General features: G+C 35.9%; 3 protein-coding genes across 3 annotated transcripts; 2 read left to right on the top strand and 1 right to left on the bottom strand.

The window, feature by feature from the left end:
* Nucleotides 1-73: 73 nt before the first annotated feature.
* On the bottom strand, nt 74-6103 carry LOC140873735 (phospholipase D beta 1-like). Its single transcript, XM_073276969.1, has 10 exons — nt 4324-6103; nt 3732-3845; nt 2732-2926; nt 2388-2636; nt 2249-2317; nt 2006-2153; nt 1457-1605; nt 998-1168; nt 695-892; nt 74-552 (listed from the first exon to the last, which is right to left on the bottom strand). The coding sequence occupies exons 1-10, from the start codon at nt 5284-5286 to the stop codon at nt 259-261; spliced, it is 2550 nt and encodes an 849-aa protein (XP_073133070.1). The 5' UTR covers nt 5287-6103; the 3' UTR covers nt 74-258.
* A 1635-nt stretch (nt 6104-7738) lies between these two features.
* LOC140873723 (probable cyclic nucleotide-gated ion channel 16) lies at nt 7739-11177 on the top strand. Its single transcript, XM_073276951.1, has 6 exons — nt 7739-8231; nt 8660-8872; nt 9017-9318; nt 9607-9718; nt 9821-10057; nt 10321-11177. The coding sequence occupies exons 1-6, from the start codon at nt 7803-7805 to the stop codon at nt 11053-11055; spliced, it is 2028 nt and encodes a 675-aa protein (XP_073133052.1). The 5' UTR covers nt 7739-7802; the 3' UTR covers nt 11056-11177.
* A 1038-nt stretch (nt 11178-12215) lies between these two features.
* On the top strand, nt 12216-18922 carry LOC140873627 (uncharacterized). Its single transcript, XM_073276814.1, has 10 exons — nt 12216-12447; nt 12542-12687; nt 13337-13424; nt 13773-13956; nt 14032-14238; nt 15218-15292; nt 15583-15677; nt 16974-17099; nt 17453-17542; nt 18468-18922. Exons 1-10 carry the CDS (start codon nt 12382-12384, stop codon nt 18582-18584), a joined length of 1194 nt encoding a protein of 397 aa, XP_073132915.1. The 5' UTR covers nt 12216-12381; the 3' UTR covers nt 18585-18922.
* The last annotated feature ends 784 nt before the right edge of the window (nt 18923-19706 follow it).

Genomic DNA, 19706 nt, shown 5'->3' with positions numbered 1-19706 from the left:
TCAACCCACACTACGTTCAAGCTTGTCTCCAATTCATTGTTCATGCATGAACAATAAATATTACAGATTATAGTGAAGCAAAAAGAACCAATCGAATTATTGTTGCGAGCAACTCACTCTCATCTTGTTTGGACTAAATATCAATATATCAAACATGAAAAATCGGGGAGGGGATTGATAAAAATGATTAAAATTTACTCAACATCTTTTATAATTTAGAAAACAAAATCTTGGTCATCCTCACCAGCTGTTGATTGGTCAAATCGTAAGATTTTCTTGAATTCCGGTGAAAGTCCCAATTATCTTGCCACCCATATCGGGGAATGTTTCAGAGCCTGGAAGAGGCTTAACTTTCCCCATTCTATCAACCTCAACTGGATATTTCAGCAGATGTCCTCTCATATCACTAATTTCATCAGCTGCAAATTGTTTCCAGTTATGTTCACCCATCCATCTTACACGTCGAGCACATTCCAAGCTCTGTGGTTGCTCAAAGCATGGCTCCAACGTACCTGTGTGTTCAGCCCAGAGCGACATCCGATATCCATAAATCTGTAGGAAAAAGATTAGACTTTTCGAGTGACTTTCTCAAGAAAGCTGATGATCAACTACCATTTATTAGCCTAGTTACTAGTTGAGCCAGCAAGTAAAGTTTCAAGATATGTGTTGTTTCTTGTAAGTTCATAGGGTTCACCTGTCCGCGAGGATTAGCGAGATGTCTTGCCCATGTATAATTTGGCTGGTATGCACCCATTGCAATTTCACTATCCCTCGTGCCTTCTAAAGATCGTTGATTGATGTTAGCAGAACCAATTATCACATACTCATCGTCAACTATCATTCCCTTTGAGTGGACGTAGATCATAAAACGTCTGTTTTTCCGAGTGAGTGCCTTCAAAAAGAGTGATACAGGAGATTTAGAAGTCAGTTTCAACAGGCTAGAAGCAAGAATTTGATGAAGCAGCATTGTAGCTAGTTAGTGATCAAGAAAATGTACTTGCGGAGAATTTGAAGATGCTTTTGTATCCACGACGCTTCCACTGTTTCCTGCTTCACGATTGCCGAGGCAAAAGAAATTTAAATAATCTTGGGGTTCATAATCTCTGTCAAGCCCCGTCTCTTGTAAAGCTTTGTAGATGGTTTCATACATCATTTGCATCGTATTATACTGCATACACGTGAAATTTCTCAACAATATATATTAAACTACTAACATTTGTTGCCATATCTCACATAAGCCAAAACTTTTGAAAAGTATAGCCTTTAACATGATGTCAAAGTCATTTGCTTAAGTTGGTTTCAGTGCTTGTTTCAGACCATTTATTTTCTAACCCAAACAAGATTAATGTGTACGCCATTAATGTTATTTTTGAGCAGATATTCCCTGATTTTCAGCTTATTCTGGAGCATGTAAAGTATTTAACCATTGTTGGCAGGACCCTGAGTCGTGATATACCTGCCAAAAAAGAATCCGTTGAGTTGGAGTACTGGTGGGAACTCCTTCTGGCCACATCGGAACAACAATGTACACAGAAAATCTCTCCCTTGCTCTAATTTTGTTAGCAATCTTGAGAGCAATTTCCATAGGAATTAAATTATTCGCACCTGAATTACAAAGCACTTTCCTTTAGCTGTCGTTCATACTAATGAAAGAGGACAAACAGGAAACTTTCACCCTTAAGCACGCCACAAAACATCAGATATTCTACATTTTATATGACAATCTCTATGTCAGTCTTTTGGTTTGGGTCATTCGACCTATTATTGCAAAGAGTAAAATTACATTAGCTACCGCGAGTTCAGCTCAATGACGATGTGATTTCCAAAATTATGCCCAACCTTAGAGAGCTCAAAGATAACTAATGGAAGTAGATTGTTTGAGAAAAGCTTGTGAAGAACATATATTATCGTGGCACTTCAAACAAGAAGGAAGGTTTCCATATTATGCCCTACTTTAAGGGGTATCAATGTATGCCTTGTAATTGGATGGATTTGAGTTCCTCACCTAGGTCCTTATAATTAGACCAATTGAAAGATGATCCAAGGAAGTACTGATTCTCGATGTATATGAAATGTTGTGCTGCACGTATTGCTTTTACATAAGCTGTGTGTATGCTCATGTCTATCAGTACATTCTTCCCGCATACCAAGTTCTGTTTCCATGCAAGAAAAATTCATTCACTGCAATCATAAAACTAAGACAGTTCCAAAAGGTGGAAGAGAACAAGGAAAACAGAGATTATGTTACCCTCTGTGAACCCTCTTTTGGATCCTTGGGAAAACCTTCAACAGAGTTTGAGTCGATTGAACGAAAAATCTACAGCAACACGGACAAAATTCAGTACCAGAAGCAGAATAAAACTTTAATGGCATCATTTAGGCCATACCTGAGTATGCCATGTCTCTTGATCATTTTGAATCAGGCAGGAAGCCTCGTCGATTCCCAATATGTCTGGAATTCTTTCAAGCTGGAGTAAGGAGTCATCATGTGAAGCTTTCATTTTTTGAATTCCGTGACGTTTTGAGGCCATGTTCCAACGCTCCTTAAAGTTTTGTAATACATCATATGCAGCTGGACCATCAATTCTGCAGTGCAAATCGTGCCATGGTTCTCTTGGACAACCAACAGCAGGCCCCTATTTAGTCACAAAAAATGCATTCAATGGTAATAATATGGAACTGCAGAGGGCACATATTAGAACTGATTAAAAAAACTTCAATATAAAAATACCCCAAAATTGGGATTATGATAATCATCCTTGTGAACAGTTTGCAACGTGCTAAAGATTGGGTGTTGTTGCGTATCATATCTTCCTTTGCATAGGTCAAGGCCTCCAACAAATGCCATGATCTTTCTCCTATAATTACCAGCATCCGCATCCACTATAACACTTTTTTGATGATGAGTGTATATTGTTCCTGTTTCCTGATGGCAAAAGGCAAAACAAAGGCATTGCACATTCTGATTCTAAGGGAAAAAATTTACAGGCCAAGCTCAAGCAGTGAGGTCTGCCCTCAGAAAATTTCTCTCTCGGGGAACGCAACGAATCATTTTCCCAACTCTTTTACACTCCCAAATATTAATAAAACACTAAACTCTTATTTGTATTTTCTTTCTGCAAAACTCATTTTCAGCCATTTTCGTATCTTCCTGTGTCGGCACCTTTCTGAATTGAATTTTTCAGAACTCCAAAAAATAACTCTCTTATCATACATTAAATTTTGACACGACATAATAACATTTAAAATCCTCAAACATAGTGGTAAACAATTATATATGTATGACATAATTGCCAGCTCAACATATTCTTACATGAAATAATATTCACAATGAAATTGTTTCTTTCCAGATAACAAAACCAAACATAAATCAAATGCATGCCCCAATACATTGTTCAAAAGCTACTTTTCCAGAAAATGTCCAAAACAAAATCCAACATATCCAATCTTCGTCTCATCTATCAACTGTATTTAACTTTAGCATGCATTAAAAAGACACGGGCAGCAGTTCATTAGACATGGATACTACAGATCCCTTCCATAAGAAGGTATATAAAATGAAATGCTCGTTCACAAATGATGACACAATGGGCATAAAGCCGTCGATAAAATTCAAGAGCGGAATTACTCGCACTGAGATGATCAGTACAAGAAACAAGGGGCCTTTTGCAGAAAGGACTCTTTAATTAGGTCTATTCTCTCAGGGAAAGAGAATTTGAAGTTGAATTTACCTGCTTTTTTGCCCAGCTTCCTTTTCCAGCTGATCTTGGACACAACAGCACTTGCACAGATGAATTCTTGAAATAACGACGTGTTTCTTCATCGCTTGTATTCATTACACCGTCCTAAATGTCAATAAAGCAATGCGTGCCAATCAAAAATCCATCTTCTACTCAGAGGTTAAGTAAACCCAAGATGTGATTTTGGTTTGAACTGAAAATTTGACAAGAAACCTTGGCAAACAAGCTTTAAAAGTCAACATCATGTTCATGAAACGTTATAAATTTTTATGCAGCAGCTCTGTGAAGTCCCTACAGCTATTAGTATATTGCACTCACAAATATTACGCCATTTACAAGCTGTTAACTTTCAAGTATATATGTCAAGAGCAGATGGCCTAATAAATATTTTGAATAATTTATGCACATATAAAAAAAAAATCAGATGAAATAGGGAATCCATTCATGGGTCTATAACAACAACAAACAATATTTAAGTTCAAACAGGTATACAGAATACTATAAGTGTATTTGGTGTCCATGTACGGAAACTCTACTTAGTCAAACAATACCAAAAAAAAAAGATGTATTAAACTGTTCTTACAGTTTTATAGCCCAATATGCTCGTAGAAGTAGGATCATCCCATACAAGGAGAAGTACTCTCACGCCTTCTTGAGACTTGTCTTTCAAAAGCTGGCCCAAAGTGCTGTTTTTCAGGTTAGGATCATCCCTCACAAGTTCAACTAAGTGGTAAACAGACCACCCTGTGATATAAACTAGGCGACGAGCCTGGCGAATTGCATCATAAATATCATGCCAACAATGCCCATGTTGATAAAGCCTGCCATTAGCCAACCACAAACTAGGAAGGGTAGCATCATGTGCATGAGCATCTTGATACAAAGTGACCATTCCTCCTCTCCTAATTGGAAAATAAGTACCGGGCACACCTTGATATGAGAGATCTGATCCCACTCCTCCGTGGTAAAGAGGTACCTTCTCCATTGGTATATACTGTATCGATAGACTCAGAACAGCCCCTGGATTGCAAGGCTTCCCATTTGCCCCAAGTACCGGATAAGTACCCTCGATTCTTGCTCCTAAGAGTAGCTGCTCTGCAGGGATTCCAACAGCTCCAATTATCTGAGATCCTACAACATCACTATCTTTGACCACAAAATGCACTTCAGCTCCGTAATGTGCTACTGGAACATAAAAATGCTGCATCCAGACAGGGTTCTCAGAGTTACTAATCACAAAAGTCCTTCCAACTACAGCATTAGATATCGCAATCGTAACATAAGGGTCACTGGTTATCTTAGTGGGCATGGCTCCTTCAACTTTGCTCATGAACCTTCCAGATAATCTCCCAAACATATCACCTAGGTTCTTGTGAAATAAATCCATGTTCGGAAGATTCTTGGCCTCCTTCACCCAAACATCCAAATTTCCATGCATCAATAACACCCTAAGTGACCCAGTAGAGGTTTTAAAAGGCACAGATTGCACACTTTGACCATGCATTGAGCCCTCGGACATTGAATCAGAATAAGTTAAGTGAGCCATGCTAAATTTTTCTACACCTGAGTTCCTGGAAAGACCTGCTATTGTCTTCAGATGGAATTTTCTTCTGGTGGAGCAATACAACAATGAAGAAAACTGAAAGGCTCCTCAAATAATGGTTCCCAACAGAAATCAAGATTCAATCTTCACACACGTATATGTTCAATGATGCTAAAAAAATGCTATCTGATAATCACTGTAATTTCAATCCAAAAAACGCATCTGATTCATGCTCTGTATGACGTCACAGAAAATTGAAGAAATATCCAACTTTTCTAACTGATCATAAGGAAGAAAAAATTACACCATACAGCAGATCAAGGATCTGAAAAAAATTCTTGCAATATCCACAAAGTCAAACTACAAATGGTTTGGAACTCCCACCTACCCTGATAACTAACCGAGACCAAATTCTGATATTTGCACAGCTCTGAAAGAAGTTGGGCTCGGAAATATGATATCTTACCTGGGATTAAAGACTTGAAAGGGGAAAAGTAATCGCAACAGTAACAAGATATAAGAACCTCATCAGTAGCTTTAGTTATTAACAGGTAAATGGGCCAGTTTGAATAAGCCAACTGGTGGAATATTCAATGATTGATCAAAGCGATAAATTATAAAAATACATTCTTGAAAAGAAAAGGAGCAACCCAGAGTTGGTCTTTTCATCCAATTGGGTCCGAGAAAATTATAAAGTAGATGTGAACGGCTTCTGCCAGTGTTTGTATATATAATATACTGCATAAAAAGGAAAAGTCTTCCCAAGAAGCTTCCTGGTGAGGAAGCACACAAAGCTGGGAATCTTCTCAGTTGTGAATCCCGCATTGAAAAAAAAAATATTTTAAAGTTTCTTGAGTTAATCGCAGGAAAATGACACAATGGGGAAAATTCAAGAAATGAGAGGACTGCATTGAAGCCGGCGTTTTAATTATTAATTTATTATTATTACTACCCTCAAAATATAAGTCATAAATAGGAATATATATTTTATTTACTCAGAAAAATCTATTTTATTAAATAAAAATAAAATTATTTAGGAAACACATGAGATTGTTTCTCAAATTGTTTCTTGGGAATCTTTCTTTTAAAAAAATATAAATAAAAATCAGACACTCATCATTTTGAAATATGTGAAAATTAATAATTCACAAATTGCCTACATCGGCCCACGTTAAATTTTGGACATGATACAATAAAATACAAAATTCGGGATCATTCATTGACCATTGTATCCTTTATCACATTTCATCCATTCTTAGACAATAGACATAATTATGATGATCCCTTAAAATGAATTAAAATTGTACGTCTTGATATTTCATTATAACATTATCTTAATGTTCACATGAATGATCATAAGAATGTTTTAAAAAAAGAGATTGATGGTCTTCTTACACAAGTTTAATTAGATCTACTCTACAATATAAAGGGGGAGAGGGGTGGGGGGGAACTCAAAATAAGTTTATTTCATCAAAATTGTTTTATTATTTTGATTTAATTTTTTTGGTGTGAGCTAATCTTATTATTATTATTTTTTTCAAATAATACATCTTACCAAACGTTGAGCCCTTCACTACGAAATAAAATAATAATAAAATTGAGTCCATTATGATAATATTGTCAATAATTTGAATCATGGTAGTAAAAGTAAAAGGTTTAAAAAGTTTATCCCAACAAAAATAATAATAATAAAGAGAGCCAAACAAACAAGAAAGAATCAACAACCATAGGCCCTTAACGGGGTATCCAAGTTGGTGGAGTAGGTGAACTCTTGACTAGAAGTCAGAAATTCGATTATCCCTACCAAAACCTTTTTGGACTAGTCTGTCACATAGACACAAGACTTGTTTAGTGTGGTTTACCTGATTAACGTGACTTGCCTAATGTGGTTTACCTGATTAACATAGTTTGCAAGCTATTGCGTTAGTTCTGAAGTTTACCAAGTGCGCATCAAAGGTAGTGGTTGCGGGTTCCCACGTCATAAAAAAAAAAATCAAGAACCATAGACCATATTTTCCCATTAAAATAAGGTAAGCTACCTCTATAGAATAGATCGTAGTGTGATAATTTCCAAGAAAAATGTATATCCTATAGGCCTCAAAATTAATTGAAAGTATGCAATGTGTAGATTGTTCATTAATTATCTTCAATATTACTTTTTAGTTCAAATAGTATTAAATATATCAAACTGTAACATAGATATCGAGTTCGATATTTTTCGTTGTTACTCTCAACTAAAATATAGAATTTTTCGCACGAAGAAACCATTTTATTTCCTATCATCCTTCTCAAATTTGTTGCTATAATAAATAATTATATAGATCATAATTTTTTTTTTTATAAAAAATGAAATAATAAAAAATAAAATAAAATTCATTTCCAAATTCCACTTGATTTGTGGCGCGCTTCTAGTTCTAACGTACTCAACGGCCATACCACACACTCTCTTCAAAATTCTCCAATGGCTTTCCACATTCTCCTCCCTGCCGTACAAATCTGCCTCCACCGCCGCCGCCGCCATGAACAACCTCAACCTCCGTCTCGTGCCCCTGCCCAATCCCACCTCCCTTATAGGCCACCGCCACCAAGCACCGTGGCGCCGGATTCTAGATCCCAGCGGCGAAATCGTCAATCAATGGAACCACATATTTCTTCTGACCTCTCTCATCGCGCTTTTCATCGATCCCCTCTTCTTCTACCTGCTCGGATTCTCTAATAATTGCCTGTCCACAGATTATGCTCTGGGTGGGTTCGTTGTCTTCACGCGCTGCATGGTCGATCTATTCTCTGCTCTACACATTGTGATGAAATTCCGCACAGCTTATATCGCCCCCAATTCGAGGGTGTTTGGGAGGGGGGATTTGGTTAGGGATCCATACCAGATCGCTGTTCGTTATCTGACCGGCGATTTCGCTATTGATCTTGCCGCTGCTCTTCCACTCCCCCAAGTAAATTTTTTTTTTTTTTCCTTTTTCAAAGTTTTAACTGTCTTTTTAATATTAGACAATGGGTACATGCATTTATAATTGCTACGTTACAAAGATGTCATTTTGGATCGAATATTTTTTTTCATCTTTGAAGATGTTTCTTGCAACATGCCTTGTACTGGATAACTTTTTGGACAAAAGCAGAGTCTTGATCTATGGAGTACAAAGGGTATTACTGTGTAATGTGATAAAAGTAAAATAGTTAACTTACGGGAAAAAAAAACACCTTTTTAGTCCAAATGCATCTCTTCTCACCATTTTGTCGTCTTTTTTACTTGGCAGAAGATGGTCTACACTGTTTCTTAGGAGGTGGATTAATGATTTTTCTGAAGTGTTCTTGGCTTCTGTTTGCTAACAGGACATTTGTTTTCTGCTCTTTCATTTGACAGCTTGTAGTTTGGGGTATAATGCCATTAACTCGATCGAAAACCACTGCTCATGTTAACCATGCAGTCTCTTTAGTCATCATCGTTCAGTACCTCCCAAGACTTATCGTACTTTTCCCGTTGAATTGGCGGATAATAAAAAACACTGGTGTCGTGGCAAAGACTACCTGGTCAGGAGCAGCTTACAACCTCGCTCTCTACTTGTTAGCAAGTCATGTAACTTCTTGAATAGTTTTGCTTATGCAAGAACTCAGTGGCCAACCCAATATTTTAAATGAAGGGCGACCGAGGTTCATCCCTACTGGGTCCGCCCCAAGATTTTCTGGTGTTTGTAACAAATATTGTATTGCTTGTCTGCAGGTAATAGGAGCTGTATGGTACTTGATGTCTGTTGAACGAACTTTTTCATGCTGGAAACAGCAATGTCGTATGGAATACGGGGACTTCTCATGTTCGATTAGTTATCTTGATTGTACAGATGAAGGCCCAGAGCGTGATCTTTGGTTGAACTTCACTCAGGTCTTCAAGAAGTGTAATGCCAAGAGTAATGCAGCAGATTTTGATTATGGAATGTTTGCTGATGCTTCAAATGATCAAGTTGCTTCAGCAGATTTCTTCGACAAATACTTCTACTGTCTTTGGTGGGGTTTGAGAAGCCTAAGGTCTGTCTTTAAATAAATAGTTAAATCTCATTAATTGCTGTTTTTTGTTATATTACGTTGCTATATTAACAACTGAGATCAGTTGCAGCATTGTTATACAAATTGAATCCAAAAAACATATTAAAACACAGTTTCATGCTTTATTGTTCCAGCATGTAGAGCTACAATGCTAACCGATGATTAATAGTTTCTAGAACACATCCACCAATCTCTTTTTGAGTAATTTATGGAAATCCAATCAATGTCTTTTTCATGATATTAGTTTATCTTTGATTGCTGCTTTTGCAGTTCATATGGTCAAAATCTGGAATCAAGCACTCATGTAGCTGAAACAATGTTCAGCAGTCTAATATGCCTTATGGGCTTAGTGCTCTTTTCACTGCTCATAGGCAACATGCAGGTACTAAGTTCCTGTAGTGCGCGCATTCCCTTTTGTGTGGCTTCACAACTTCATTATGATACAATTTTCATTGTTCTTTCTCGAATATTTTTATGTATGAAGACCTATCTGCAATCCACAACAACAAGACTTGAAGAATGGAGAGTCAAAAGAAGAGATACTGAAGAATGGATGAGGCACAGACAACTACCTCCTGAATTGCAAGCTAAAGTGCGTCGGTTTGTTCAATATAATTGGTTGTCCACAAGAGGAGCAGATGAAGAAGTCATTCTCCGATCATTACCATTAGACCTAAGACGAGAGATTCAGAAACATCTTTGTCTTGCCCTTGTTCGTCGTGTGAGTTCAGTCCTTTCTCTTTTAATTATACTCTGCTTTAAGTTTGATCATACTCCATAGCATTTATGAAATCCCTCGGTGCTTCACAATATAAGGTCACGGGATAAAATATGCTTGCAGTAGTGGCCCGGGGGATTTAATCTGGCTTATATATTTTTGGGGTTGTAGTGATCATAGTCTTGGCTTTTGACAATGATTCCATTTTGTGGCTGCTAAAAAAGCTACACTATGATAAACCTTAATGGTGATTTCTTTCTTGTTAGGTCCCTTTTTTCTCACAAATGGACGAACAACTTTTAGATGCAATATGTGAACACCTGGTTTCATCTCTAAACACAAAAGACACCTACATTGTTCGTGAAGGCGATCCAGTTAAAGAGATGCTTTTCATAATTCGTGGGAAGCTCGAGAGCTCCACCACCAACGGCGGGCGTTCGGGGTTCTTCAATTCCATTACCCTGAAACCGGGAGATTTTTGTGGTGAAGAATTGCTAACGTGGGCTTTACTTCCGGCTTCAAACGCAAACTTTCCAGCTTCTACTCGGACAGTCAAATCAATTACTGAAGTAGAAGCCTTCGCACTTCGTGCAGAAGACCTCAGATTCGTCGCAAATCAGTTCAAACGTCTCCACAGCAAGAAGTTACAACATGCATTTAGATTCTATTCTCACCAATGGAGAACTTGGGGATCTTGCATAATACAAGCGGCATGGAGGAGGTTTAGGAGAAGGAAACTTGCAGAGGAGCTGTCACGAAACGAAAGCTTGTACTACATACAAAGGTCGGATGAAGAAGATGAACTGTTGGATGAAGATGACATTAGCAGTGTCTCTAACAACATAGACAGCAATGCACAGCAACTTGGGGCTACCATACTTGCCTCCAAATTTGCTGCAAACACCAAGAAAGGGACCGTGCAGAAAGTTCGCTTCGTCGAACCTGGTGAATCCAGTTTGAGAATGCCAAAGCTTTTTAAACCAGACGAGCCTGATTTCTAGGATGAAGATAACAAAGCCTTCGAGCATTAATCCAAGTTTTCTTGAAATAGCACGAGGATTGAGTGATACATAGAGTTTGCTTTTGTAAGTCTTCTTCTTCTTGTTTAATACCACAATATTTATCAAACAGACGCTTGTATATTGTAATGGTTACATTTATAAAATCCAGAATAAATCCAGGTTTAAGATGAAAAGCAACTGCCATAACATATAACATGCACATGTCGAGAAACATAAGGAAAAAACTGTTCTGAGAATGGTTAAATATTATATAGGCCGAGACATTTGAGTTTGGGTGTTGCTGTTGTTTTATTGTGAGGCAATTCAAGAGTATATTTAATTGTGAGGCAATTCAGATTTCGAAAATCATAATAATTAAAATGAAAACTTTTGCTAGAGCACTGATTAATTCAAGAGTTAATTCAGTTTTCTAAAATCATATTTAGCTTTATTATTTATTTAATAAATAATTAAATTAATTATTGCTTTATAATTGTATATTTAATTTCTCAATTAATTACTTAGAATAATAAACTTTTAATTAGCTAAAATGTTAAATAACAATGAAAAGTATAGTTAAAAATGTTAAATAACAATGAAAAGTATATATATGTGTGTGTACGTGTGATGTAATTTTTAAATTTCTTACTTTACTCTTTCAAAAATAAATTAGTTAGTAATTTAAATTAATTAATTATTTTAACCAGTTTCAATATAGAAATCAATTAACCATAAAATAATGTATTGATATTTTAATTAAAGTGTTAATGAATATTTTGTGGAGTAAATTATTTGTTGTAAATAACATAAAAAGAATACATTTAAAATGTTCTTTTTAGTGTAGAATTTAGAGTTGATGTATTGGAAATAAATTTTATATTTAATGTAAAAATTGAACTATTTTAAAGTTAGTGTTGTGTTAAAATAACATACTTGGTTGGAAATAATTCAAGTTGTGTTTGAGAAAACATTTTTGGAAATAATTGGACATCAACACTTCCTATGTGATGGGCCCATAACTCACACTTATGGAGCCCGGTCCATAAGACGAAGTGGCCCACATACGGATCCAGCTCATGGCCCATGTGAGTTGTCGTTCACCTACAAATGAATCCAATATAATCCACCGGCTCAAATTAAACCTCAGTTCCCCCACGGAATCCAACGGCTGTAAGACGTGCTTTCCCTCCCGCTACAAAAACTTCTCCTACTTGTGCACGCACATTAAAGAACCCTAATTTTTCAGAATTCGAAGCAGAAAACTTTGAGGAATTTGTTGCTCACTCCTCCTCCAATTACTCGAAAGAGGTTACGATTCCAATAACAATGAGAGGGACGAAACGTTCTGCAATCTCCGACTCTACTCCTCTTTTCAGTTCCAACGACTCTTCTGTAAGTGTTTTGATAGGTTTATCGAATTGATTGAGTTTTTAGCAATTTTGTGTAGTTAGATTTCAATGAGGTGTATATGTATGATCCGTTGCAGATGCAAAGCAAAAGATTGATAATGGGATCTCAGTTTGATGCACAGAAGACTGAACCATCGTCAATCCAGCAGCGGCAGATGTTGGATACGAAGAGGGCTGAATCTTCGAGACAGCACGTGAGAGCTCTAAATTCCCAATTTGCAAGGTTCTTACTTCCTGTCATTATAAAGTTTTACTTTTTAAACTATTATTCCTCCATCTCATTAGTGCCTAATTTTAGTTTGCTAAAGTTATTTTGGTGAAATTGTTTTAGAACTGGGCACAATCTTTGCTTCACCTTGGCAACCAATAACAAACCATCAGTGATATAACGATGGTTTTACTTTGTTGCGATTTTATCTAATTTAACATTCTGGCAACTGGCAAGTAGATAATACCAGAGTGGTAGCTATTTTTACTAGATTTTCGGTAGCATTAGGATATGGCTATCTTAGAGTTTGTGATATTTTTCTGTTAGACTGAATGAAAAATGACGTCTGGATTGCTAACCATCAGCTGATTTGATTCTTACCTTGTATTAGTGGTCCAGTGGTTTTGCCCCTTGAACTGTGAGATAATTGGCAATGCCTCGTAAACATATATTGTTGTTGCAAATAAGTTTTAAAATGTAAGAGCTGAAGATGTTCACAAGTTTCTGTTTTTCTTTTCTGTATACTTTGTGACTCGAATGAACACATTTGACTTGCTATTTGGTGAGATCTGTTTTACATTTCTGAGTGTGACAGCACTGAAATTCCACATTTTGAATCTCTTAATATGTGCACGCTAACATCTGTAATTCTTATATTGAGCAGTTGGATACAAGCTCAATTACAAAGCCACCCGGATGAGCTTTGGGAAGATGGAGTTCAGGATTACTTAAATCATGCTAAGAGCATTTTGGTTATTTCCTACGTCTTCTTACTTTCTTGTGTCTTGAAGCTGAGCACGAACCCTGAAATGTGGGTTTATGCACCATTATTGTCGACATGTTTATTAGAACTATGAACTTGTGCTAGAAATTTAAAAACAAAATAGAAAATATAAAAGGAGTTGTTTTGAGAACATTCGCAGAAGGAAGAGAAAGTAGAGTACTTTTTTACAAGGAATTTTGCTGTATTCATATAAACCTCTCAGCGCTCTCTATAGCAATTGTATGGTTGCCCTCCCAATGCAGAAACTTCTGCGGAATTGAAATAGGTCTCTTTCTAAATGTACCAGTAGTGGTTTTACATATCCCTATAATTGCAGGAAAAATTTAACGATGTTGTTAACTGGCTCAAGATAAATGCCTCTAAGGGGGAGACCTCCCACCAACCATTTGGTGATGCTCAAATGAAACCGACCTTTGGAATTGGCATAAACAGTAACAATTTGTTTTTGGAAAAACCTGGGTTTTCCCCTACTGTTAATGTGGGCTTTGGGCTGAATTCCGGTAAGCTGCAATCAAACGATACTCAAACGAAACCAGCATTGGAAGATGACAAAAACATCACCAATTTGTTTTCAGCAAAACCTGGGTTTCCTCCAGTTGCAACTGCAAGCTTTGGAGAGAGTTCATCCCAGCTGCATTCAAATGATACTCAAGTGAAACCATCTTTGGAAGCTGACAAAAGCAATGACAAACCTGGGTTTCCTCCAGCTGGAACTGCAACATTTGGAACTTCATGGACCCCTGGATTGCTTTTTAATAATAATGCATCCTTTACATTTGGAGGTATTGCACTAGTGAACGTTCTCTGTAGATCTGCAACTTTTTCTAACGTGAATATTTATCTATGCAGTGTTTTCTTGTGAGGTTCCTGTGTCTGTTCTATATTGTTTTCCATTAAGTAGTAAAATACATTTTTTATGTATTTCTCACTGGCTACTCTTTGAATGCATGCGGAACACATGCTAGCATTAGGATTTAGCAGATTTCTTATGTATTATATTATTATATGGTCGGACTAGGATGTGTTTTTTGTGGAATGAAAGTTGTAGCCTGTCTGATGTGCGAATAATGATTTATTGAGCAATTAAATTTGTGTCACTGAGAAATATTTAAAAATATCAATAGGGGAAAGAAACCATTTCTTGGTTCAGTGAGGTGCAATGATAGTGAAGGAAGGGGATGGGGATGAACATTTTGTTGGTTCCAAGGTTAAGATGATCTTGATTCATGCAATTGACAACCAAGACCAAGCCTATTTAAAACTTCCATCTCTCATTGACATCGTGGAAAACTAATGGCTTAGCTTTTTATGTTAAATCTTATTTAAATTAAAACAAATTTTAAAATAATTAACAAGTCAAGTTATGAGCAGTTTAAAGCAAGTATTCTATCTTTTTAATATGATTCGGACTTTGAATTTAAATTTAGAATGAGATTAACCCCTCTCCAGCCAAAAATCCGAGCCTTGAAACATGTGGCCCCTATTAGGTTATCTTAGTATTCATTATCCAACAGATATCGAAGCACATATAAAATGAAAACGATAGTTTTCATCTGTGTATTAGCTAGAAAATGGGGCCTTTCCAGAATATTCCAATTCACACTCCATACTTTTCTGTACCCTTTGAAGTCACTTCAACATTTTTATGTTTACAGGGCAATATCAACTATCAGGATATTTTTGCAATCCAATCAAATGCTTCATCATTTTAACATTGAGTTGAAAATTAATGGATCGTCTGAATATCTTCTTGTCTTCTAGGAAATCAGATTTCTGCTCCTGCAAATGTGAATGTAGTTCCCGCTAATCATGAAGTTTCCAATGAGAAAGATGGTGGTAAGAGTTTAAAGTTTTAAATTTGAACGGCTGACTTCATGTTTTTAAATTGCCGTGCTCCTAGATTGTCGTGGCTTAGGACGATGTACACTTATCTAGTAATCGTTCTGAGTTTTGTTGACATCCTTACATAGACCCTGGATATTATGGTTATTGGCACTACACATACATTTTTTTTTTCATTTTTCGCATGGATACTACCGTGATGTCAGTGAAGTGTATAATTTAGGACTTGGACTAATATTGTCTAAGCTCTGTACTTCTTTGCTTGTTTATATCTTTTATTGAAGATGATGCCGAACAGCCTAGCAGTCCATCTCTGAAAAGGAGTGAAGAAAAGGGGGTTCATGTTGTACATGAAGTCAAATGCAAGCTTTATGTGAAGGTAATTATGTTCAAGCAGTTATACTCCTAATTATTGCTTGGTCCTTCGAAATGCTCTTAACTAATACGTTTTTTTGATATTGGTCTATACTGTTTTTTAAATGGTCAATCCTGTAGTGGTAACCTTGTGATACTTTCAAGATTTATTCTTTAGGCAAGAACTGACTTAGTTAACTCATTGGTTTCCAAGCGAGATAATTGTGAAACTTCCGGCTAGTTGTATGCGAATCAATTATTGAATTTTCACGGGGATATCATATCTTGTATCCCTCATCGGCAATTTTGAAATTGTTTCCTCCAAATCTATTGCTCAAATCAGATCATTCAATCCAAGTGCAACTAAATATTTTGGCCAAAATGGAAATTAATAAGTGATAGATTAATGTCATATAAGAATCTCAAGATAATGTCAAAATGAATATCAGACTTTATGTTTAATTTTGGTTATATCCATCCATTCATGAGATCGAGAAAGCTAATGAATTTTGAAAGAATTCCAAATCAAAATTCCCGCAAATTTCTATTGATCACGGGCTCTGATTGAATTAATCATGGTCTTTTTTCGAGGTATCTGGAGCCTTAACTGTTCCTTTTATGTAACTGAATTTGGTATAAAACCATCAAGCTACCATGTATCAAGGAGGTCAAATCCAAGCACAGTGCACAGAGTTTCTATTGTTCACCACAAACACGCCAATAAGAGATAAAGGCCCAAATCTTACAGCATCTGCGGTATTTTGCTTTTTTTGCTGGCCAGTTGCTGTAGTGAAGCCAATTATGATGTTGGCAGTGCCAGAATGCCTATTCAAACTATTCTTCTGAGCTTTTGTGCCCTTTCCGAAACTGCTAGCTGTAAAACTGTGATTCCGCACATGTTTTCTGTATCTATACCTCGTGCATTTATGCAAACATATTTAATCATACCAAGATTCAAGATTCTGTATACTGACTTCGTGTTCTATGATGTGATAAAAAATATTAAATAATTTTTTTTGTGCTAATTGCGGAGTATGCAACATTTAATTATTCTTTTTAGTGAGCATGTGTATCACTTTACATGCATGCACCACATTTCTCTATAAAGGAAAGGCTTTTGATTGGTTGCTGTCTTTTACTTTTCTCTTATGAAACTCTATTCTTTTTGGATAGAATGTGGCTTGCTAGGTGATGTGTTTATTTTTCCAACTGCATGAATTTTACTTCAATGATTTTGGGGGCATTCCACAGTGTTGATGTTACTGTATGCTCAATAATTGAATGTCATTTGAGCTTCTTGCCTTGGTTATCTTTTGTGCAGTCAACTGATCCGGCAGACAAAGATACATGGAGAGACAAAGGCATGGGTCAACTAAGCATCAAATGCAAGAATGGTATTACCAAGGGAACCAAAGAATCAAAGCCAACCATTGTCATACGAAATGATGTATGTTCATTTCTTAGATATTTTGTATCCCACAGTTCAAAAAACCCAATATTATATTGTAAATACCTTGTCTTTTATCCTTCCATTCTTTGTATATTCTCTGCTTTATTTGGATGCCAGAAACTTTGTGGGGATTTTCCTTCCATATTCCATGAAACGTTTTCACATCGATGGACCGTGGACACTTCATTAAGCTAGGAATGGTGTCAATTTTTTGAGGAAAAAGTATTGAAAGCTAGTTTCTCCAATTTTGTTGTTCAGATGTACCTGCGAATTATTTGATTTTATTTTTTGCTCAACCTGTGACATCAGTTTATGTTATCATTCTTCTGTGTTTCCTTCAATCATTGCAGGTGGGGAAAGTTTTGCTGAATGCTTTGTTATATCAAGGCATCAAAACAAACACGCAAAAGAATTCAGTCGTAGCTATATTTCATTCGTCGGTAATGCATCTCGACTTTGTAAAATTATTTATTTTTTCTGATCTATCCTATGCGTTCTCTTTATACCTAATGGTTGTGGTTTTTCAGTTTCTTCATACTAAAACTAATAGAATTCTTAGTTGCTAGAACCATACTGGTAAACAAGATTTGCATACATCGTTTGTACTTCGGTTCCACTTTGATTTCCTTTTCTGTTATGCGATACATGACCTGTATGAATTCAATCTATGATCTGTATGAATGAGGGCTGGGCTGGGCTGAGGTTAGGTTGAAAATATATGTTCTCACTTACCATGACTCAACTTATGATTACATGCAGCCCAGAGTCACTCATAACTGTTTGTTCCAGTGTAATATTCATCCTGAATAATTTTTTTTATCCCAAGTAAATGATGATATGCATGGTGCACCATTAGATGATTAGACTTTTTTATTTTAAATCTCTCTATTGTAATCATTTCGAGAAACATGTATATGTTTGTGTATTATAACCGTAGAAAGTTACAATAGCAATGAGGTGTCTTTTGATAGGTAAAATAGATTGAGTTTGGTGTTGTGAATTTGAACTGGTCAATTTTGTTGAACTCTTCTGGCATTGTCATCAAGCTTCTAACTGTTGCTTGATCTTTCACCATCTGGAGAAAGAGTGATATAATGGGCTGTCACTTATTGTTCATGCCCAAGGGTTGTGATCTCAAATCTTGTTGCCACAATGTTGTGGAATTAATATTTATCTTATGATATGTAGCGAAACAATTTTCCAAGATGTTATGATCTATAAAGTATCGAGTATTATTCTAGGCAGGAGATATCTGTAGGGTTTGGTTGACATTGTTATTTATTTAGATCATTGGTTATCTGCTTGAGCAATCAGAGCACTTTCTGATTGTTGGTCTCTCTCTTTTCCTTTCTTTTTTTATTAAAGACTGATGGCGACAACAGTGATAATGTTATTGCACGAACATTCTTGATGAGAACTAAAACCCAAGAGGACCGGGATAAACTCGCAGCTGTTATTCAAGAATATGCTCCTGCTGCCTAAAAGTACAAGGAACAAACGTACGTTGTTGTAATCTTGTTCAAGAGTTCCAAGTCCCTGAGAGCATCTCCAGGATTTACTCGAGGATATGATTTTTCATGGGTTTTTGAAAACGGGGCGATTTTTGAAGATTGAGGAGACCACGAATCAAAAGCTTTAGGAAATCCGGAGATGTATACTACGCTATATAAACTTCTATATTTTGTGGAGATGAAGAAAAACACCTCGCGAGATAGGGCAGGCTGTCATAGAGCAGGGTACTTGAGTGTACTCGGTCGTGTAAGAATCATACAATAACTGTGCGATAAGTTTCAGATTTATATTATTTTTGACTTTTATCTTCTTTTCTTTTTGCCATTGATCACTCACAATAACTGTGCAATATAAGCTTGCAAATTTTGCAAGTTGTAATAATAATTCGAGGTTTTTGGTACAATATTCATTCTCACTGTCATACAATATAAACTGGGTATTAAAATGTCATCTCAATTTCTTCAAAGGAGTTAATCAAATTGAACATCATTCATTGTTGAGATCAAGTAGTAGATGTTTCTGAGTTGGTGTTTGGTAAAATTGATTAAGAAAAGTATTTATTTTTTATTGTTATTTTCTCACTGTGTTTGGAATCAGGAATTTACATTAGATTTGGTTGGATTTGAAATTGAAAATACCGTTTTAGTGTTTGGCAAAACGGGATTTCAAAACGGGATTGATTTTTTATGAGATTTCATTTAACTAAGTGAAATTTTTATAAAACTGGTCGGATTTCATGAGATTTCATGGGATTTGAGTTTATAAAAATAATTAAATTTTTTTAAATAATAAATGTATATACGTTAGTTATAAATTTTAAGTTTTTTTCAAATTTTTTATATAAAATATCATTTATATAAAATTTATACTATCAAATTCCAAAATATATTTTAACTTTCTGCCAAACACCAAAATGAAATTTCAATTCCATGTATTTAAAATTCAATTCCAATTCCAATTTCAGTTCCAGTTCCAATTCTAAATTTTATTTTTTAGGCATCCAAACATACTGTTAACCTTAGTATGATTTATTGTAGATCATACTACAACGGTTGAGGTATATAATCTAGAAATTTTAAGTATCATAGAAAC

This window comes from Henckelia pumila, unplaced genomic scaffold (assembly GCF_033568475.1).
Source record: "Henckelia pumila isolate YLH828 unplaced genomic scaffold, ASM3356847v2 CTG_80:::fragment_1, whole genome shotgun sequence".
In the NCBI taxonomy this organism is placed as follows: Eukaryota; Viridiplantae; Streptophyta; class Magnoliopsida; order Lamiales; family Gesneriaceae; genus Henckelia; species Henckelia pumila.
The sequence above is the reverse complement of the archived record's forward strand: the minus strand, read 5'-3'. Positions and strand labels throughout refer to the sequence as shown.